Below are 23,745 nucleotides of genomic sequence, written 5' to 3'. Positions count from 1 at the left end.
TTATGGCAGGGGTATTTACAAATACAGGAAAAATGACACAGAATAAAAAGACTACTTTTTCCCCCTTGATGGTAAGGGAAAAGCAGAAAAATACAAAACAAAACAAAGAAACTACCTCCCCCCCAACCCCAAAACAAACAAACAAACAAAACAAAACAAAAACAAAAAAACAAAACCAGACCAAACAAACAAACCCCTTTATTGATTATGATGTTAATATTGTACACTTGTGATTTACATTCCCTAAGACATGAATGTATGCTTAAAGATAGTATTTTAAATGATTTTATTTATGCTGATATATGATAGTGTAATAGAATTAAAGAGCTGATTATTTGGGACATTTTAAGTTACATTAAGTTGTATTTCAGATCAATACATAATCAAGTAAAATTGCAACTTTCCCCAAACTCTCCCCTTACTATCTCTTCAGGTAGGAGAGGGAATTTATATCAGTCTTTAAATTCATTTAAGGCCATTTAACCAGAAGTGATAAAACTATATAATGAATATAACTGGTACAAATGGGAACTTAAAATTACTACAGCTTTTCAATTGTATACAAAAATGTATTGATGATACAATAACATATACAACATATATACATTTTCTACAAAAAAAGTCAAGTTAAATCCAGAGTTTATCTGGAAAATATAGTAGAAAGCTGTAAATATTTGGCCCTGCTTACCTGGAGAAAAAATACACACAAATAATTTTTATGGTATAAATTGGTAAAGAAAAAATTCATTCTATGATCAAATGTAATGATAAATGCCTATATCTATTTTTAAATTCCCCTTTGGCAAAATTATTCTGAATAATGTGTAATACAGGAATTTCTTTTTAGTTAAATAAGGTAGTTAGCTTAAAAAAAAATAAATAAAAGATTTAATCTAATTATTTGTCAGTCTTACTATCTTTAGATTTTTAAGAATACTGTGACCCAAAATCATATTAGGTATTTATCCACTTTAGTTTCAAAAGCTCAAGAGAGTTCACAGACTCATGAACTTTATATAATGGGATGCCATTTTCCTTACTTAAGTTTATTTAGGAGAAAGTTAACCAAAACATTTGGAAAATTATATGCCAATTTCCAATCATTCAAAGCACCAAATTTTCTATGACAACTTTTAAACAAATAAATGCCTACATCAACTTGAAAAATAGGCAGTTCAGTAATTAAAAAGACTGATTACTATAGAGACCAAATTTCAAGCTAAAATGATTTCATATTACTTTAAGTAAATTTAATATAATAATTCTGAATCCTAAAATGCACCATCCAGGAAACAATTTAAAAATACATATGCTTTACAGAAAGAAAGGCTATCCAAAGTATAAGTCAAGTCACATCTATTTTTCTCTTCTGGATACCATGTATTATTTACAATGAATACATTATAAGGATATTTATAAATTATACACATTTGTATAAATGTGATAAGGACTATCCACAGAACAAATTAAAATTACATCTTAGATTTTTCTAATATTATACATTATTTACAATTTACATGTCATAAAAATACTAAACTGATTTTAATGTCTTTTTAAAGTAAAAAATACTTTTTCTGATTTCAATGGAAGAGGGTGAACTATAGATAAAATTTAAAACTATTCATAGAGAATCATCTAAAAAAACATCATTTTTCAGAAAGAAAAAATTCAATGGTACTTTCAAGAAGCAATGCTTTCATTTCAGCAAAGAATACACAAAAATGAAATTTTTTTGTACCACAAGAACCAGAGAATATTGTGCTATGATGATTTGGTGGCAGCTTGTAAACAGTAGTCTGCCCACAGAGAACTCTACACATTCTACCTACACTTTTATCATATCAGACATTCACATTCCAAACACATGTCAGTGGTTTTATAGATACTTGTTAGGACATTTTGGTTAAAATGTGAATCACCTGAAGTAGAATTTTGTTACTTAGGTTCAGAAAAAAAAATGTAGTAGGTTAAGATAAAATTCCTTTCCTGAGTGGTATTAGGAAAATAAACCTCTAAAAGGTCTGAGTCTATTTAGTAGATAATGAAAATTAAGGAGAAAGAGCATCAGGATATGCTCTAAACACAGTGACAGCTTACCTGATATGCCATTCTTGCTGGTGTTCAATAAAGCTACAGATGCTGCAGAAACTCTTTTATTGTTCACAGTCTGCCCTGGTTTTCTTGAGGTACATTCTTCACTATCACTGTCCTGTAAATTTAGTAGCCTTGGCTGGAAACACTGTAGTCGACAAGATCTGATATTGCTTAATATTTCAGAAAGGGACAGTCTATTTTCACAAGGTTTACTGGAAGCATTGGTCCGAGAGAAATTAGAAGAAAAGTCTATATTCTGGGAAGAGCTTGAAAAACTATTCAGCATTTCAGGGTCTATCTGTTTCAGGACTGGGTCATGTTCTGTGGATATTCGGTCCATTATGACTCTGAAAAGCAACATAAAACCAAGTAATTAATTGGATGAACTTAACAGTTTCTTTATATCTTCCCTTCTAGCTGGTAAACAAAAACCAATCAAAACAAACAGTTTACCTTCCACCTCTGCCAATTCGCCTCCTTGCAAATCCTATACATCTTCTTGGGACTGAAAGTGTTGTAAGGCAATGCCTATACCTCAACTTATCCAAATCTGCCAAATCTGAATTCTCACATGTATGGTCAGCTTGGTCCAAACGAGGCTGAAGGAAAAAAAAAAAAAAAAAAGATTACTCATGGAGTAGTTACAAAAAGTAAAAAAGTTAAAACTGTATTTCAAGCATTCATGGGTCAAGCTTAAGCCTCCTCTTTGAAGAAACATATAGCCCATTTCTTTGCCTTCTCATTACCTTCATATTTTATTTTTCTGTCTTACCACTTTTGTCCCCTTTCATATTTCCCCCTTCTCTCATCACTATAACCTGTAAATAAATCTTCACACTCCTACATTAAATACACAAACCCTGGAAAAGTTGTCAGTGTGTGTTTACCATAATGTAATTAGATAAATGGTCTCTACAATACATGTAAGAAAGTCAAAACCATCCTCTTAACTCTACAGTTAGAAAACCTTAGCACTAGGGAGTCAGAGCCACTCCTTGATGTAATGCTGCACCCAAACTTGACAACAGCACAAAGAGAATTCCAAGTTTATGCATGCACAAGATAGACTTGCAGCACAATAAATTTCCATAAATACTCAGCAGTCATCAAAGGTTCCAGAACCAACTTAGGAGATTCTGGGGCTAACAAATGCTAAAGCTATAGTTACAGCCCAGAGCAAAACTAGATTTCTAAAATATGAGGAATTTTCAATTTCCAAGCAAAGAATTCTGAAACCTTTTGAAAGGACTCAATATCTTTTAACATCTTTTACTGGTGTTCACATAGGGAATGTTAAATAAAAGCCACTAATGCACTTCCCATTTTTAGATCAAGCCTAAGTCATCCTGACATGAGTTACCTGTTAATTCCAGTTTGTAAAAATATCACAAAAAATAAAGTTCTTACAGCATAATACTGGCATCCTGCCCGCCTTCTGAAAGCACAGGGACCATCAGGATCATTTTCTTCTTCGGGTTCTGATACTGGGGATGGTACCTGAACAAAAGAGGTATCCATTTAGGAGTTACTTAAAGTCAATAAATCAATAAGTGCAATGATCTAAAATTAAAATCTGATCACCAACAGCAAATCACTCCATTACATCTAGTGGGTAATAAATTTCCCCAAACATTTAATGATTAGTAAATATTTTCTATGATTAAAAATTCTAATTTTTAATAAAACAGTTCTTGCAGTAAGTATACATGATATTGTTGAACTGCTTATTAGCATGAAGTGTTATGTTATAAACTTAAAAACAATTAGTAGAGTTCTTCTGTATCCCATTTATATTTTACAAATAGTATATGTGACCATAAATACTTAATGATGACAGTTATGCTTCACATATAAATAGGTATTCTTTTTATCCAATAATTTCTCTCTGTAATAAAGCCAAAAACTAGAAACACTTATGAACAGGCAAAAACAAACAAACAACAACAACAAAAACACAATAAAGGTAACAGATTTTGCTCAAAAGGATTTTTTTTTGGTTGTTGTTTGTTTTTTTAATATATCCCCCCACATTTTAAAAAAAATTACTTTTAAAACTCAACAGTACAGAAACAGAAAATTAGAAGAAAGAAGATTTGTTAAAGGTAAAGCAGACTGGTTGCAGAGAAATGGTCAATCCTAAAGGAAAATAATAGTCTTTCAAAAGGCTGTCACACTGAAAAGCATTCTGTCTGGGGCCATGTGACATCAGGCCAAACAGTGTGATCTCTAGGGCAGCACAGATACATTATAGCATACTTATGTCATAAAAACAGATTAAATGATATATAAACATATTCAAACACATCAAAGAAATGTTTTAGATAAATTTCCCCCATAACAGTTAAACAACAACAACAATAACAAGAACAACAAAAGTTTTGGTACTTAAGTTTCAGTTGTCTCACAATTTCACTTGGCAGTGTCCCACTTTTTTTGACAAATGCTAGCTCAATCATGTTTACTTGCACATTTTGAACCTCACAAATCCCTCTTTCCCTATTTTGAGAAGAAAAATATTTCCACGTTATTTCCAAACTGTGGTAATTACCAAATTACCACTTAGCAGAGTCATCCAGGGGAGAAAGGTATTTGTTTGAGGTTCCAATATACCTCCAATAACCCTACGGGGAAGATACAAAAACTGTGAGCTGAAACTGATTCTTTTCCCTAGAGAATCAGTTCCAAAGGTGAAATTTGAGAGGAAGTTTAAAGTATAAATTTTACAGTTTGGTTTCTTTGCAGATCATCGATCTAAGATACACACAGAAAGTTTGCAATTAAAATCTTAGAAATTATAGGTCTACAGTATATTATCTCTTTTCTCTTATCATTCTCCAGAGTAGATTCCAGTATATGTGGGAAAGCTATGACATAGGAAGAAAGAGCTGATATTAAAAGAACCAGAAGCACAGTCAGAAGAGACTGGGTTTTTTCTTCTGTCCTTCTGTACATCATTTGGGTAAGTCTGGTTAAAATGTTTGTTTTCTTCATATTCCTTATTCCTCTTTTACTTGTTTATTGGACAAAGATCACCGTAACACTATTTTTAGCAATAAAAGTCCTGAATTTAGAACAGCTACATTCTAAATACCTGCCTCAGTGAATGATATCTAACTACAGGTAACTATTCTTTAGAAATGTAGGGATACCAATAAAAACCAGAGAGTTGTCTAAGACCTAGTACTAGGACTCAGAAAAGTCTAAAGGTTTCAAAATGCAATTTCTTTGGAAATTATATGAATAAACATTATAGAAAAATAAAGCTGAAATGAAAATCCGTAAGGGATTTATGACAAGGAATTTATGAACACCACTTATTCTGAGTGAGTCCACCTCTTAGGCTGGATGGACTGAGTGTCACAACAGGAGAAAAAAATTTATAGAAGGTCATACTATCCTATGGCATCCTTTTTAATAGGACAGGAATGTAAAGAAAAATTTGTAGGCTCTCATTTGCACTATTGATATAATACTCTTCTACATATATTTAATAAACCTTGTCATTTTCTTAAAATTTTAAATACTCAATAATATAAGTCTAGATAGAGGCCATCTGCCATTTGGCTACTACTGCAGGCATCATTCCTCTAATCCCTTTCCTCCTCTTCTGTTGTTTTGTGCTCCAGTGATGCCAAACTTCTAGCAGTTCTCTTAATAACTGTATTCTCTGCTTACAGTCTTTCACTATTCTCTAGATCTGGAAAAACCACTATTTGATAGGATACTGAATCCTTCATTCCTCCAAAATAGTCATATAATCAATGTCTCATGGTTATTCAAAGTTTTGCCTTAGCCTAACTGTACTATCCTCTGACAAGTATGATCCGTTTCATTAAGTGGTTCTGAAGAACACACAAAATTAAACACATCTATGTGCATCTGTTACTATCACATGAAATATGAACTATGCAGTGACTAAAAATAAAAATAGCCAAAGGAGCACATTTTACATTGTATGTAAACATCTGAATTTTAAATGGTTGCAGTAATAAAGGGTTTTAGAAATAGTCTTGCTTCTAAACATATGTGTGACGTTACAAAACTGCCTTTAAAGAAAATAAGCAAAACTATTACAATATGATAAAACTCATAGTGAATTCAAGGTATCTGTTACAGAATTCTCTTCAAGTTTTTTCTACCATATATACCTATAGGAAAAAAAAAAAAGGAAAGGAAAAGAGAGGGTACTGCTAAACTAGGTGTTAAACCAAATTTTTTTTCTGAAAAAACTAATCCTTTAATATGTAAACTAAATGTCTTGTTTTAAGAATGTCACTTGTGAAAATAAAGTTAATAATTGTAATTGCAAATATTTTGCTTTAAAGATGTTGCAATATCCAAACATATTTTCATAAGTTACTATTTTAATCATTTCTAAATCTTTAGAATCAAATAGCTATTACCCAGCAATTAGCAAAACTTAAATATCATAAAATATAATGCTAGTAGAATATGGTAAAAAGGGAATTATCATAGTTGAATATTTACAATCATGTTTATTTGTTTTTGTGATACTGGGGATGAAACTCACAGCCTAGCCTCACACATGCCAAGGCAAGTGCTCTATCACTAAGCTATATCCCTAGCTCATGATTATGTTTAAATGTCTTAAAATACTGATACACTATGGATCAGTAATTCCATTTTTGAAAATTCACTTTGAATACAAAAGATAAGTTTGTTAATTTTTACAAAAGGAAAAACTAAAAACCACTTTGATGTTCCACAACAGAAATCCTGTTGAACTTATGGAAAATAAAAGTAAGTACTATTTTAGTGGCCACACAAACACACAATGAAGAAAATGTTTATGCTGTAATAACAGGTTAACAAAGCAAGCATCAGAGATCTTAAAATGTCAGTTATATTTTAAATATAAAACAATATAAAAGAGTCAGAGGAAATGTCTTTAAAATAGTTTTAAAACAAGCACCTGTGGAAATTCATCTTCATCTGAGCTGTGAAAGTCATATTGCTTAATGTCACTCTTATTGATCACAGGCAATGTCTCAGGAGTGGGCTGCTGAGACGTTATCAAAGCCTCTGCTTTAGGCTTCTTTGGGTACTTCTTCTTTTGACGAACAACATCAGAAGCCTCTTCTTTCAAAGATATATGATGAGGGTGCTGTTTACATGATGATTTACCCCCAAAAGGAAGAAATGAAAATCATTTTAGAATAAAATCATGAAAAACTATATTGCTCTTTGAAAAAGATACATTTTTATCATGAGATAATTTTACTGTTTTTAGTATGCAAAAATTACTTTGTGATCACGAATTGAAACATGATTTACTTTCTGCAAATTATAATGAAAACTAATTATGATATTTGTTTGCTTTTTGTATTAGTAAAGCTATTAGTAATTTTATATTGCTCTATTATGCAATCCAAAGTTTAAAAGGTATCTGAATGCAATTCTTATATAAATCCACTATATTAAAGAGGAAAACAACTTATTTAAAAAAATAATTTGAATGAGGTTATGAGTTCATTAATTTATTTATGCAATTATTTTGAATTTAAAAAATGTCTTTAGATGGTAATCTTTTGAGAAAAACAAGCTTATTAATTAGAAAAAAACTTCATTTTTTAGAATATGTAATTATTGCTTCAACTGAACAAAAATCAAATGGTTCTCAAGTACACCAGGGTTCTGGGGAGGTACCTGAGAGGCCATCTGATAAAGGGACTGATTAATGGGGTAGTTTCTAGCCCTCATCTCCCTTCCATAGAGCAACTCTGCTTCTACATGTTTTAACATACTGGCATTTCTTTTAATAAAAATAATGTACGTAATGCTTTTAAAAAATTTTAAATGACTATCAGACACCAAACTATACACAATATCAAAGTGTAAAATTTTTAAAAAAGCTATGTTTCCTCATGTAGTACAAATGTCAAAACTACTTTAGGGTAAAAACTGCACACAATGAAAATGTTGCTTGAGTGGCAGATTATGAATTAGACAGATATAAACTATTTTATATAAAGGGTATAACTATTTAGAAAAAGTAAACACCAACTTCCTAGAAACTCTTGATATTTTAAGATAGGATGTATGACAAAGTAAATATTTAACTATGTGTAATGGGGTAAGATAAAGTATGGATGCAACCATATCTGTAAAATCAGTATTTAAACGGGCCAAGTATTCTTAGAGAAGATCTAAAATAAGATTCAGTTTACAATAAAGGCTGATTCTATCAGTAATTATGGGGTAGATTTTTCATATTCTAATGCTTAACAGTTGCATACCTAGGAAAAGCACTGATTGATATAAAATGGATTTTGAAAAATAACTTACAAAATGACATTTGTGGCATTGATAACTTTTCGGCTAGTAAGACAAGCAAAATTTAAAGGGAACTGTAGATGGGCTAGATGCCTGTGATTAATAAGAACCTGGTATTTGAATTGACATGAGTTGAATAAAGGAGGAAATCTTCATGCTCCACATTCTTCCTTGACCTTTAAGAATGAACTCATGAAAAACAAGGACTGTGTACATTTGTAAAAGATGAATTTTCCACAAACACTCTAAGTCACTTTTAACATCTTGCTAGAATAAGGTCAAGTTGATCTCCTTATTTAAACTCCTTAAAATTGAAGGTTTTATTAATTTTTATATAACCCAATTAAAAAAATTAATGTACCAATGAGTTCTACATAAATATAATTATTTAATTTAAGAATAAAATAATCACTGAGTACAGTTTTCTTATTAGGAGGAAATTTGGATCCAGATGTTAGAGGACTTTTTAAAGTCATTCAAGGTAGGTAAAGTGATAACTGCAGATTTTGGCAATGACGACAATGATGACAAGAATAACTCCCAATAATCTCAATGAAGAAAGCTTTCAATTTTACATTTAATGCCTGCCACTATCATGCAGAACTTGGTGGGGCTAGTGATAATAACTAGACTATAATTACCTTTATTCTCCAGTGAAATAAGACTGTATGTTGGAAAGCCATGTACTTGGGAGGCCTGATCTCAAGTCATGCAGAGGTAAACCCTACTTCAAAGGATTGTTGTGAGGTTTAATGGGCCAAAAATATATGTAAAAACTCGTATACAAGTGCTGGGCAAAGAGTAAAAACTAAATTAATGTTAATGACTTTCCTTAACCATCCTACAGATATCCTGCAGACATCCTATAGACATCCTGTAGACAACTACAGAAATGAATAGTTATCTGATCATCATTTCCATACATAATTTCTCTCCAGAGAATATTTACCTTAGTTTTACATTCTTGGACTTTGTGATGATTTCCATTATGAAGAGTTGCTGGAGTGGTATACAACTCTTTTTCTGATCTACTGATTTTCACTTCATTAAGGATCTCACCTCCATAGTCTCCCAAATGGTATCTTGAAAAGGAAACAAAATATTAGAAAATGTTCCATAGTTTAACGATAAAAACATTAAAGTAAAAACATGACATTTCAATTAACTAACAAAATAGAGCTAACAATAAGATTCATTTTAAAAAGAAAACTTATAGAAACAAAGGATCTCATATTGGGGTTCAATAAAATGCAACAAACCAAAAAACATACAAAAATACCTAAAGTACACATGTGATTAATTTGTCATATACTCTGCATTATCAAAGAACCAGGAAATGTTTAGAATGCTTATTTTGCTCAGTTTAGTCCACTTATTTACACAAGAAAATATATCAGAGAACATATTTCCAAAAGCAGAACCAAAAAATTTTGTCTCCCTAGTTAGAAAATAAAATCAAACATTCATTTCCAATAAATTTTGTTTAATAGAAACTTGAACATAGAGAACAAAATGATCTCTAGATTCTTTTCTAAATAAAATTCAATTATTCTGCCAAAAATTAAGCTTATTAGAAAATCAGTTTTTTATACAACAAAATCCCTCATATTGGCAATTCAAATTACCAATAACTTAGTTAAAAAAACAAACAACTAGTAGCCACAAGTCTTTGAAGAAAAAAAAAGGAAATTTGGTAAGAATTACCAAAAAGCTTAGCACCCCTCTCCATTTTTTGTTAACACTTTGCCCATTTGGCTAAAGGTGTAACAGTCCCAATATTACCTTTTTTCCACAACTTCTAAGGTTAAGTGCAATAATTCTCGTTTTGTTTTCTCTCTTCTCTTAATCATTTCCAAAATTGTTATGGCTCTACTAAACTCTCGTCTCAGTTTCAACATCTTTTCATAAGAGGCTTCATCATTCTTACGATTCTATTAAAAGTAACAATTTTAGAAGAATAATTAACCCAATTATCCACATTTCTAGATTCATTCAACAAAATCTTATCAGATCCAAATTTATCTTATAAAAGCAAATGTTTAAAAATGTTAAATGTAAAAATGTTTAAAAATCATCCAAAGAACAACTATATAAGACAACCCAATTATTTAACTCTGAAAATATAAGCAATTATTGTATAATAGACATTCGGGGGAAAAATGCTGGCGGCCACTGAAAATACTGAATGGCATAGAAGCAAAACACATCCACCTAAAACAAAAATGAGTTTTATCAAAAAAATACAGATCATTCGTATTATAGCAAGGTATTTTTCAATGACAGAAATAGTTCTGCCAATATAAACATGAGCAATGCTCAACAATCAAAGCTTAACTTCAGAAACTCAGATAATTCAAGGTATGAAGAATATGCATCTCAAGAAATGGTATTATCATGTTTCAACACAGTAACACAGTAGAAAAGAGATTTAGCAAAAGTTCATAACTGTAGAATATTGTTAATTAGTTATTAATTATTGTTAACATCAAATATGTTAAATTTAATTACGAAATGAAAGCCTTGTTTAATAACTACAGAAGGTTCAGCTGTAATTAGCATCATCTGTTTGCAAAGTTACTATTCATGTAAACTATTTTGTTAAATCAAATATTCAGAGTATTTACTTTATATAGGGCGTGGAACTGTTAAAACAGACCACTACCTCTCTTTAATCTCTGTGTCCAGACACTTACACAATCACTTCATCTTTGAATTAGTAATTTAATATGAATGACATGAGAAAGAACCTAAAGAAAGAGTGCCAGAGGTTTCAAAACAGAATCATAAAAGACAAAATAAGAATTGAAAGAAACTCAAAGTTTTACTTTTTCTTTTGTGTATAGTTTCTTGAATTTAGAAAATAACCATCATGTATTGTGCAAATGTATGAATATGCAATAAGGAATCCCATTAATTGTATAATGCTCCAATAAATTTTTAAAGAAATAAAATTTGCATTCAAGGAAATGAAAAAAAAATAAAAAAGAAAAGAAAATAACCACAATGTATTGAAAATAACCTAAACTGGGTCAATAATTTCTTCCAATATAGTGAATTAAAAATTAACATTATCAACAGCAAATATTAAAGTGCCTACTCTGTGTAGGGTATAGCAAATGCCCTCTACCCTGGTTTTTAACTAATGACAAACATACAGAATCCAAAAGTGAATCATTGTGTAAGGCTACATGCCACTGGCAACTGAATAACATTCAAAAGTGCACTAGAACCTTTAAAGACTGCCCTCCTCTTCAAAAAGTATTCCTGGACTCTAGGCTTACTCATTTCCTGTTCTCATCAGGCCCAAATACCTACCCTTCCTAACTTTTCCTTTCCCCAGTCCTGTACTTTTTACTCCTTAAAAACAAAGAACTTTTATTTTGAAATGATACAACACATAATTCCCATATATCTTCATTCAGATTCTCCAAGTTAATGTTTTACATTTGATTTATGTGGACATATATAAACATATACATATATAATTGGTGGTGTATTTGAAATTTTCAAGAAAAGTTGAACATATAATGCCCCCATTTGTATGTTTTTTCTCAAAACAAAGATATACTCATATATCATTGCTGCATAAATATCAAGAACTGGGAATTAACTATAAAAATCTTAATTCCAAGGCTTTATTCATATTTGTCCCAGTATTGTCCTTTACAGCAGTAAGTATAGCTGCTATACTTGTTATAGTATATCTCTAAGGACTCAGGGGTTACTCTAAGGGTTACAATTTGTTGCTAATTATTTCCATGCTCAAACTTTCCCAGCTCTGATCAGTACAGTCCCCCTTCAACCTGACTCCTGTTGTCCTTTTGATGGGGCTCCAACATTCTTCAATCACATTTTTATTTTCTGGTACAGTAGTACATTTTTTTCAGGCTTATCTTACTTTTTTCCCAGCTCCAGACATGGAATCAACCAATTTTCATAAGGAGCCCTGGTTCCTTTCAATGGAGCTCAGTATTAAAAATCATGTCCTACGCATGCTAGGTACACCCATTTTTGTACTGGGTATCACTGCTTCTATAGTCCCTCAGTGAACAGATCTAGGAAATAAATGTACAAATATATGTATATACATACCTAACCAAATACATATCTGTTTCTAGTTTTATCAATATTAAAAATCATGAATTCATAATGACATCTTTTCTATTCTCTCAAATTGGCCCTTTTCTCTGTATTTGATGCTTAATCCCTTCTCACAACTGTCTCTTCTTTGGGCCAACTCTTTTCTCCCTATTCTAGTTAATAGTTCTGTACCTACTGCCAAATCTCCAGAGAAGTGATTCTCAAACTACTGTATTTCAGAATTAACTACAGATCTTTTTATAACCAGCGATGATTCACAGATGATTGTTTTGAGGCCCGAAGTGGGAACCACTTCAGGGTCATGGAGAGGGAGGAGAGAAGGCATAGGCATTAAAGTTATAGTTGTGCAGTTAAACATATTAAATGTATATGCTGATTCAGGACTTATCAGTACTTTAACACATGCTAGTTCCTTAAGACTATCTCATTAAAAATGACTATGTACTCCTGAATTAAATATTAGTTTACTGAATTAAAATTAAAATTAGCCAAATAATATTTCAGTAGTTTTTTTTTGTATCAACTATATAAGTGCTTTGAAGTTCATTAAATAAGTATAGAGCCTTGGTTAGCAGTATTCATTCACTGCATATCCCAATGCCTGCCCACCATCTGAATAGGTAGAGCATATGCATTATTTGTTAAGTGCTTTCCTCACTTTTTCATTCTGAAACACATAAACATTTTCAACTAGTAACACTGCAGGACAGAGTAATAGTCTTTGGACCTATGAGTAAAAACAGAGAAATAAAAAGCAAAGAACACTAAAAAGAAAATGTACCACTCTTCAGAGGAATATGAAAATAAAAACAAAACAAACAAGAAAACAAGAGAGAGGGTAGGATTTAGAGTAAGGAGAAATTTGTGATCACCCAACAGTTGAGTACCTAAGCATAAGAAACAGCTACCAGTAATTTTCAATATACAATAATTAGAAAGAATAAACCATATTTTAATCTTCAAAATGCTATTTAAATACCAATAAATATTGCTAATTTAAAATATTTCATCCTCACTCACTAAAAGAAGTCCAACAGTACATTTTCCTCAAAAGACACTGCTAACAGTTTATGGTTTACAAAGCATCTAAATCAATTATATTGTTTTAAAAAGCAACTGCTAGTTCAGATAAACCTTTCCTTCCTTGCATCCAATAGTCCACATTTGTAGTTTTATGAACTTATCACATTTTATTCTTTTCTAAGCAAAGTGTAACGTCTTCATAAATATCTTAGATTTCCTTACTAGAACTAGAATGCCAAACTGGAAACAGCCTGGGTTAGCAAATGTCATCTATGCTTGGGAAATTCATTCTGTGATGTTTAAGAAAATCAAACCCATAAGAAAGAGTTATGAAAGTTCTGGTAACTAATCAGTAGGAGAATTTCTCCTAAAATATATCATCTCCGGCAGCTGTTATGCTTCACAGCTGTTAGGTTAACAGCTGACAAAGACAAGCTTTCCATGTTAGGAGTAACAACAATCTACAAAAAATGCCCTGCCTCCAATTATAATTCTTCATGGTTTTACATTTACATGTTCCCAATTCTTTGTGATGTTAGAGAATGTATTACCAGGTAGTATTTACTGTTAAGTTATAAGAAATGTAAATTATAAGAAATATAAGTTATAAGAAATGTTTTGTTCTGTATTATATCAGTCCAAAGTGTGAGATCCTATTTCTCTTACTTAGAATTTTGGCTTACACTGCTACTGAAAGCTAGATGGGACAAGTCCATCAATTTGAAATCTAACACAACTGTCAACTAAGAAAAGGAGAAAAAGATCCCACTGCTGTCAGGATTGGTTTGAAAATGAACAATTCCCTACTTCCCATGACTCCATAGTAGCTAGAGGCACCAAAGTTCATTTTTCTTGTAAAAACTAGAATATCGTTTTTAAAGAAATTGTAAGCTCCTAAGTGACCAACAAGGAAAAGCAGTATTACTTTAAATTCTCAACTTCCCAAACAGAACAGATAAATGACAGAAGGCAAAATTTACTGAAGAACTCAAAATTTGTAAGATACATAAGGACACAAAATTCTTCATATTACTTCAACTACAAGCCTAAAATAGTATCACCTTATGAAAGGTGTAGGTATTACATAAACACCAAAAAGCAAATGGTCAATAGATGAGATTTAAAAAGTAGGATTTCTAAAGTAAAGTTTATCAATGTTATTAGGTTTCATGTTCAAATTACTCAAACTTATTCAAATTATTAGGAAAAAAGTTATTGGTCTTAAATTATTACTGATCTACATTCAATCAAATATAATTTGCACATTACCTTTCGAGTTTGCATTTTCTCTGTTCTCCTCCGAAAGGCAACATAAGGATCATTGTTGGTAGAGCCATCTCTTTTCTCTTGTTTTATCTGAGGAATGAGGGATGGCCCCCTGCAGTTTTTACGTTTTCTCACCCAGTAGTCATATACAGCTTTAATAAGATAATCATCTTCGTTTAGCAGCAGTTTTGCTTCTTGAAGTGTTACAAGCTAAATGAAAAACAAGACATTACCAACTACAATGTTTGAAAAAAAAAATCAAAATTGAACTGCAGTTATCAGAAAAACGTGATCCATTCTAACAATTATGATCAGATAATATGACGGTAAAGACATGATTCAATTCAACCTAACAAAGGTCTCAATAGTTAGAGGAGATTTATTTAAAAATTAATTATTTTGTCGAGAGGTAGAAGTTCCACAATTTAAGAAAAATGTATAAGTAATAGTTAGGAAGACTATACTGAATTTATGCCTTAGTAAGTCTTGGCCTAGAAGACATCTGGGGTCTTTCAAAATTTTGATAATCTATGATTCTACATATTTTAAGGTCTACTAGTTTTCAAGCCTACTAAGTAGCTTCTATTTGGTTCTCAAGAGCAACCAGAAGATACAGAAGGTTTCATTTTACATAATGTCAAAACAACAAATATTATTATAATATGCCTATTTTGGAACTGAATAAAGGAAAAACAGCATATTTCTGTAAATTTCAACATTATGCAATGAACCAGTATTTCCATACATTAGCTTTAAAGGGATGCCTTTCTACTGAAGTTCTCTGAAACTGTACTATATACCCCCAAATCTACAAGGGTAGGAGTAGATTAAGAATTGGGCTTTATATAGGATTTCTTTGCATCCCTGAGGATTGAACCAAGGGCCTCATGAATGCTAGGTAGGCGAGTGCTCTACCACCAGCCCAAAGTTGAGCTTTATGGATCTATTCTACCTCAAACTGACAGCATCACAGCATCACTAGAAGCTCTCCTGTGCTCTGAAGGGCCAGGGAAACATCCTGCATGTGTTTCACTTGTTTGGTCATTATGCTTCTGATAAATCTTGCCATTAATCAGAGAACAGTAATGAGCTTCTTATGTAACAGTATTACCAAACTAACACTACTTCCTATGCTTCTGCATGGCATGCTGGGATTAAAATATCTGCTCAGTTTTCCTTCACTAGTGGTCCTTGCTCCAGCTTGCAATGTCTTTTGTTAAGTACCCTCCTTACATCACAACTAGTAAGAATTTAATATATAGTTTGCAGTTAAACATCCTACTATTTCTATGCAGTGTTAACTGTATTTTCTCAGTTAACTGCTGGTTTTATGCTGTTATACAGCAACTTTTTATTTTGTGGGAAAATCTAGTTTTAAACATTCTGTAAAATGTATCTTTAGCTATTCTAAGACAACCTTCTAGTATCACTGCATCTCTATCATGACAACAACATTAATTCGAGTGGGTTAAGAACAAGTTGCAGATAAAAATTATCAAATGATAATAATAATAAGTTCTGTCACTTAACATGCTTACTTTAACCACTAGAAAGCCGTAGAAACCATCTAACTGGCAAAAAGAATCTAAAGTAAATTTAATATTTCTAAAGTAGTCTGGTGTTGATTATTTACGAAGGCTTGGATATGGGGTGATAACACTATCCTACTTTTTAGGCTTTTCTTCTAAACTGTACTAGCTTCATGAAAACAAGGACTATTTATTTTGCTAACAGATAAAACCCCTGAATTGCCTAGCAATTTCAATGCACACATTTTTAATACACAAATTAATAAACCACAGGTGAAAATTGGTGTTTTCTAATTTATAAAATGGTGAATTAAGAAAAAGTAGAATTAATAATCAATAAGTATTAATTTATAGGTTATGGGAAAACTAAGGAAAAAGCTTTAAGATAAATCTACTACCTAAAGAAACTTATAATATGGCAATAATGGTAGGATAAGATCAAATCAATCAATAAGACAACATAAGAACTTTGGAACTCAGTGCAATAAGCTACAAGGTGGGAGAGAGAGAACAACCAGGAGTGCATGCATTTCTTTTCAGTATTAGAAAATGACTGCTTTTTTACCATTTTACTTCTTTCAAATTTGATAGCTTATTATTTGTGCAATAGCCTAAACAGTACTACCAAGCACAAAAGTAAAGTAACTATAAGGATTTACATTAAATTTAAAAAGGGTTCAATAATCACTTTTCATATTATGTTCTTCAAGAACGAATGACTGCAGTCCAAAATTGACAAAGTGAAGTTGTGATGTGACTTTAAAAGTTAATACTGGATATATTTAAATGACATTAATACAATGCAATGAAATTATCATCTGAGGAGAAAACATCAGCATTCAATGAAATAAAAAAATATATTTTTATATATTTTGAATATTCAAGGAGAAATGTCTTTACCAAAGTTCCAGAAAATGGAAACGTGTTCAACAACAAAAATTTGGTAGAATTATAGTCTTCCTGTCTTTGGGAAAGAACTCAAACATAAATCATGCCCTATTTTTTTTACAGACACATATGCCCAAATCAAAAAAGGGAAACACCTGTTTAAATTCTAAGACAAATGCCACAATTAAATAATCCTTTTCCTGCCAGGTGCGATGGTGCACACCCGTAATCCCAGCAATTCAAGAGACTGAGATAGGAGGCTTGCAAATTCTTGGCCAGTCTCAGAAAGTTAGTGAGACCCAGTCTTAAAAAAAAAATAAAAAGGGCTCGGGATATAGCTCAGTGGAAAGTGCTTCTGGGTTAAATACCCAGTACCAAAAAATAAAATAAAATTTTAAAAAATTTAAAAATCCTTTTCTTTTTCATAGAGAAGGAACATTAATCCATTAAAATTCATTATTATTTCACTTATCACCAGGCTTGAGATGACTACTTTAGAAGAATCTACTTATTAATTCATTTTTTCCTTCAAAGGTTCCACTACAGTTTTCTGATTCTTAATACTGCCAACCCAAAATGGAAACAAAGAGATCATAAAATAATGAAATCATAATGATAAGATGGTTAGGATAAAGTTTCTCCAATTCTATGAATAATATTCAAAGATATAAGAAATTTCCAAGAGTTCTTTTAGTCTTCCATTTAGGAGAAAACTTTTTCCTAACTGAATGTTGATAGATTGCTGACATGCTGAAACCAACCTCTGCAGTCACAGAAATGACCCTCTGATATTTTCATAATACAAATTTTAAAACAAGTCTGGATAAGACAATAACATTTAAATGAGCTGAAATGAAAAATATAAACCTTAAATTCAAATTAATTTTCAAATCAGACTAGACTTTCATTAAATCTACATAGCACATTATAACATACATGTACACACATATTACAATTTAATATGTAGGTTTAAAAACTGAATTATGTGGCAGGATTCATTGTGACTGCTTCAAAACATGTAGACCAAATTTCATTTTTAAAATATAAATATTTGCTGGGTGTAGTGGCTTAGGCCTGTAATCCCAGCAGCTGAGAGGCTGAGGAAGGAGGATCTAAGTACAAGGCCAGCCTCAGGAACTTAGGGAGATCCCAGACAACTCAGCAAGACTCTGTCTCAAAATAAAACACAAAAGGGGCTGAAATGTGGTTCAGTGGTTAAGCGCCCCTGGGTTCAATCCCTGGTACCCTAAAACAACAATGCCCCAAAATATAAATAATTGAAAATTGTAGTAAAGAACAAGTTCCTTTAAAGACACTATATCCCAAATTAAAACAAACACACACACACACACACACACACACACACACACACACACACACACACAAAACAAGAGAGACCCTCTCCCATATAAAAAAGCACACACATTCTTAACAGTACACAAAAAAAACATACTTTCTTAACTGCCACACTGGGTATATCTGCTTGAGGTCTGCCTAAAAGCAAGCTTAATTAATAATGCAATCTCCAGTAAACACTTAAGATGCTGTATGATTTTTTTTAAAACTGCTTGATTATTATATCGAATCTTGGATATCTTTACTTTAACCTTTGTAAGTACAGTGAAAATTGGAAACACATCAGCCAAGATTTCTATCTGTAATCAAGAGAAAGAAATCTATTGGTAAGATACTAAATATTTCAACATCTTTGGGAGTGTTGGAAAATCAGGTTTAGAATCTGCAATACCTAAAATTAAAGCCATGGACTGAACTATGGTGAAATCCACTACTGGTTTTGCATGAACAGTATGGGGATTTACTAGAACAGCTGCTCTTGCTGCCTTGGTAATGCCAATCTCTTAACCACTATCAGAGACTTCGCTATTGTCCTTGCTTTTTTGTAATAGAGGCTCTAAATTCAAATTCAGTGATTTTAATTGGCAAAGCCCATCCAAGGCAACAGTGCCTTGGATGCAAAAAGGATCAGGAAAGAGCATTCAGCATTTCTATCTTGTTTTGTTTTCTTTCTTTGAAACAAAGTCTCACCAAATTGCCTAGGCTAGCCTTGAACTTAAGGATCCTCTGGTCTTACCCTCCTTAGGATCTGGGATTCAGGCATGAATCACTGTGCCTGAACTGTTCCTTCAGTTCCTATGGGATAGAGAGCAGAAATCTGCTTTGCACCAAGATTCATCACACCGAGAATTCTCCAAATGCAGAATAAAGTCCTAGGCTGCAAAAAGCAGTGTAAAGGGTATTTAACTCAATAGCAAAAACAAAACAAAAAAAAAAAGATCAACACATCTAACTACTCAGAATGCTTTAGGAGTGAGTCTTTCTGGGAAAAATCCATCCAGAACTCCAGTTTCCCTTCTACTTCCAGTCTCCATGAATATGACACCAAGAAACAGGGCTGCTACAGGCTCTAAAATATGGAATTTGGCTTACTCCAGGGAGTAGAGTAGAAGTTAGTATAAAATTCCTCTTTTGGTCTGAGACGGTGAAGCTTAACAAATGACTGTAAATATTTAGTAAAAAGTCCTTGTTTACTAAGACCACGTATTAGAAAGGTAGGATCTGAGCTGGAACAGTAGCACACATCCTTAATTCTTAGGTACTCACGAGGCTGAGGAAAGATTGCAAATTTGAGGCCAGCCTTGGCAACTTAGCAAGACCCTGTCTCAAAATAAATAAATTTTAAAAGGCTGGGGATGTGACTCAGTGGTAAAGTGTCCCTGGGTCTAATCCCCATTGTAGAAACAGGATGGAAAAAAAAAAAAGGAAAAAGAAAAGTAGGACTTGGCTTTCTAGGCAGAGGGAACAATAAAGCAGCATGGTACATTAGGTATCAGTGAAAAGCTCAGTGTGTCTAGAGTCAGGTGGAATATGGACTTTATAGATAGTGGAAACCATTACAGGTTTTGTTTGTTTTTTTGAAGGGAGGCTAGTTTTTAATAAAATAGCTGGTGGCAGAATTGCAGTGGTCCAGGTAAGATATAATAAAAATGGAGGAAATGGATCGACAAGTTGATAACTGAAGTGCAAGGTTGGTCAACTGAACAGAAGATGATGCCATTAAGAAAGAGAAAGTAAACCTGAGGGAGGGGCAGGTGGTGTCCGGAATGTGAATTTGAAATATTTGCTAAGGTTGAAAGTTTCCATAAGAAATAGCATGGAGCTTAGAGGCAGAGTCAAATCTTGGGAACCAGCAACAAATTATTGGCAGCTTAAGAATAAAAACTGAATTTAAAAAAAAAAAAAAAGAGTAAAAACTGAAGACAGATATCAAAGGAAATAGCAACATATAAGATAGAGAGGGGCAATAGAAGAGGAGATTAAAAAAAAAAAACAGGAAAATGAGGTGGTCAATTACAGGGATCATAATTAGAATACAGGTTGAAAAAGGCTCCTAGATGCAAGTAGGAGGCCTTTAGTATCCTTAAAGAGTGCAATTCAGGGTTGGGGATGTGGCTCAAGTGGTAGTGTGCTCACCTAGCATGCGTGAGGCACTGGGTTGGATTCTCAGCACCACATAAAAACAAAATAAAGATATTGTGTCTACCTAAAACTAAAAAATAAACATTTTTTTTTAAAAAGAATGCAATTCAGTAAACTGAAATGGCTTGTGATATGAGTGAAAGGTAAACAAAGGAAATACCAAATGTGGCTAATCCAAAAATGAGAATAAGTGAAAGATTCTTTTGGAAATAGAGATCCTTGGGCACATTACTGGGTATAGACAAAGACTGAAGAAATTAGAGAAGAGAAAATTAAAAGTGAAACATTCAAGGAAAATGCAGGTACACAAAGAAGAGTTGGAAAAGGGTCAGGATTATGCCTCTATAAGAGGATAAATGTGGTATGCAAGTAGAAGGGAAGGAAAATTATGGAACTCGTGGTTGGTGGGGATTAAACTCAGGGGTGTCCTACCACTGAGCTACATTCGCAGCCCCACCCTGTTTTTTTGAAACAGGGTCTTGCTAAATTGCCTAGGTGGGCATCAAACTTGTGATCCTCCTCCCTCAGTCTCCTGAGCTGCTGAGATTACTGAGGTGCTCCATTATTCCTGGTCATTGTGAGCTTTTATATCCATTTGTGTGTACACGCTTGCTCCTTCCTATGCTCTTTTCCATAAACACAGCATTTTTTTTTTCTGATACATTTCCCTAAATACTAAAGTGTGTACTTAAGGATAGAGTTTTTTTTATAATCACAATGATAAACTTTAATTAAGTTTAACATTGATAATTTTATCTATTTTTATCTACCATTCATTTGCTAATTTTGTTAAATGGACTCAAAAGTTATCTTTATCCCATTTACTCCTGATTCAGCTTAAGGTCAGACATCACAATTAGTTGTCATAACTGAAAGATTATTTTTAATATTAAAAAGAATCTGATAACTATTTAAATTTAGGGATTGAAGGAAAGGGATTAAAAAATCCAGATGATTAGGAGTTTAGGGGGTCATTGGCAAGATAATATAGGACTATCTAGGATAAGACAGTAAATTCAGTTTTGGAAGGTTAAACTTGAGAGGTCTGTGAACCATTCAGATGGAGATAACCAACAGACAGCATCAAAAGAGGGGGAAAAAAATCCCAGAGCTTGAAAAGAAGGTCAAGGACAAGGGTACATGGATTATTCTATCGACAAAAATACTCAGGGATGATTTTATTCCAAAACTCAAATAATAATAACAATAAGAACAAAATTTCAAACTTCAATGTTTAAAGGACTTAAATGAAAAGGAGCCAGCAAGCAAAAAAGTATGGTCATGAGAAATAAGATATCTAACCATTTAAGTTTAAATTATACATAAAACCAGTGCTTTTCCTGTCTTTAAAAAAGAAATAAGAAAACAAGGGACTAAATCATTAAAAAAAAAAAAAAAAAAACAAACCAGAGGCAAAACCAAAAAGAAAGGTGTAGTTCAAGATAAAGGTGGGCCCAACAGTAGAGCATTTAGCTTAGTATGCTTACAAGCACTGCAAACAAAAAAACATATATATAAAACTTGTGAGATATTTAGATGGAGACTGAACCCAATCACAAAATCTGGCAACAGGAATTTTCAATAATGACTTAATTGAAATAGTCTCTCAGAATGATGGAGGTAGGTTTGCCTCAGTCTATCTTAGATGTCTTTCTCTACCAACCTAATAAATATTAGTTTAGCCATAAACTTGATTCCTTGCCCTGGGATCTGGTACTAGGGCCAGCCCCGCAAAAAACGAAAAAATGTGATTAATGAATTCTTATAGCAGGATTTTGGAATGAAGACAGACAGCTCATTGGTGTCTTTAATTCTTGGTTCTAATTGTTCCTCTGACAAAACTTTCACCTTTATTTCCCACTGCCTGAAACAAATGCTTCACGCTCTGCACCTACCTAGATGTTCAAGGCCTAGAAACCTGTAACCGAACAAAGAAGACTAAAATAAAATGGTGCTGATTATATATTCAGTTAACTGTATTGTTTACATTTTTTGTTTATCCTGCCCCAACTTAGATAATAAGCTCTATAAAGGCAGGTTTTTTGTCATCTTCCTATTCAATGTTATCACTTGTCTTGTTCACCTAGGCACTAAGAAAGCAAATTATAGAACAGAAAGCTGAAGGCTTTTGATGATACAATCTCAGCCATCATGAATAATTTCTGAGCAATTATGAGTAATATCTGAGCAAATAACAGAAATACCAAAAGACTGCTGTGGCCTAATCTGCTAGGAAAATTCCCATCTAGAACAACCAGAAACTATCATTTGATGGCAGTAACCAAATCCCAGGAAAACTATGACACTAATTAATAAGTATCAATTTGTTAATTTTAAAAAAGTTCCCAATTAAAAAAAAAACAAGTTATATAACCTCAAAACTCAGCTGAATTTTACAAAATTAATTTTCCAAGTATACTTCTTTGAATAGTACAATGGATATTACTTTCCATCAAAATGGGGATCTGGGGGAAGCCTATCAGAAAGGCTAAATATGCAGCCAATTAATTTTCCAATGGAAAAGTTTGGGATATGCTTCTGAAGAGTTGATAACTTCTTAAGGATTTAAAGACCTTAAGTTGTAGAACAAGGAGAACTTGATAAGCTGATGAAAAGTTCTTATAGTCTATTGTAAAAAGTTTATTTGAAACTCCATTGTATCTTAATTAATAATTAGCATATCAATATACCACACAGGTACACCAAAGATTATTTTTAAAAAGTTTATTTTAAAAATCTTAATTACAATATCAATAATACATATTTATCATAGTAAATTTGGAAAACAAAAATGGAATGAACATTAAAAATCACCAATATTTTCAAACATAGTTGGCATTTAGTTGTACTTTTTTACTTTTTTTCCTTAAATGTACAAATATAAATGCTTTTAAATAAACCTCAGTGTTTTCCACATAGACAATTTATATCCATCCTGTTTTTGAAATATAGTATTATATTATGGAACCATTTCCTACAGCTTAGTCACCTTTCAAAAATCATGATTGTTAATGGCAGCATTATGTATTTTATTCTAGAGTCAACTAAAAAT

At 32.2% G+C, this 23,745-nt stretch overlaps 1 protein-coding gene across 4 annotated transcripts in view; it reads right to left on the bottom strand.

The window, feature by feature from the left end:
- Positions 1 to 23,745, bottom strand: part of Epc2 (enhancer of polycomb 2) — a 137,337-nt gene that overhangs the window by 14,478 nt on the left and 99,114 nt on the right. For 3 of the 4 annotated variants that reach the window (XM_005315819.4, XM_078017359.1, XM_021735885.3), the window contains 7 exons: positions 14,782 to 14,988; positions 10,171 to 10,319; positions 9,338 to 9,470; positions 7,028 to 7,219; positions 3,502 to 3,591; positions 2,548 to 2,693; positions 2,098 to 2,441 (listed from right to left, as the gene is read on the bottom strand). In XM_005315819.4, the coding sequence (XP_005315876.1) occupies positions 2,098 to 2,441; positions 2,548 to 2,693; positions 3,502 to 3,591; positions 7,028 to 7,219; positions 9,338 to 9,470; positions 10,171 to 10,319; positions 14,782 to 14,988 (1,261 nt within the window). The remainder of the gene's footprint in view (positions 1 to 2,097; positions 2,442 to 2,547; positions 2,694 to 3,501; positions 3,592 to 7,027; positions 7,220 to 9,337; positions 9,471 to 10,170; positions 10,320 to 14,781; positions 14,989 to 23,745) is intronic. The other variant, XM_021735859.3, reaches the window with a different exon arrangement.

Source organism: Ictidomys tridecemlineatus, chromosome 7 (genome assembly GCF_052094955.1).
Source record: "Ictidomys tridecemlineatus isolate mIctTri1 chromosome 7, mIctTri1.hap1, whole genome shotgun sequence".
NCBI lineage: Eukaryota > Metazoa > Chordata > Mammalia > Rodentia > Sciuridae > Ictidomys > Ictidomys tridecemlineatus.
Note: the sequence above shows the minus strand (reverse complement) of the source record. Positions and strands in the feature narration are given on the sequence as shown.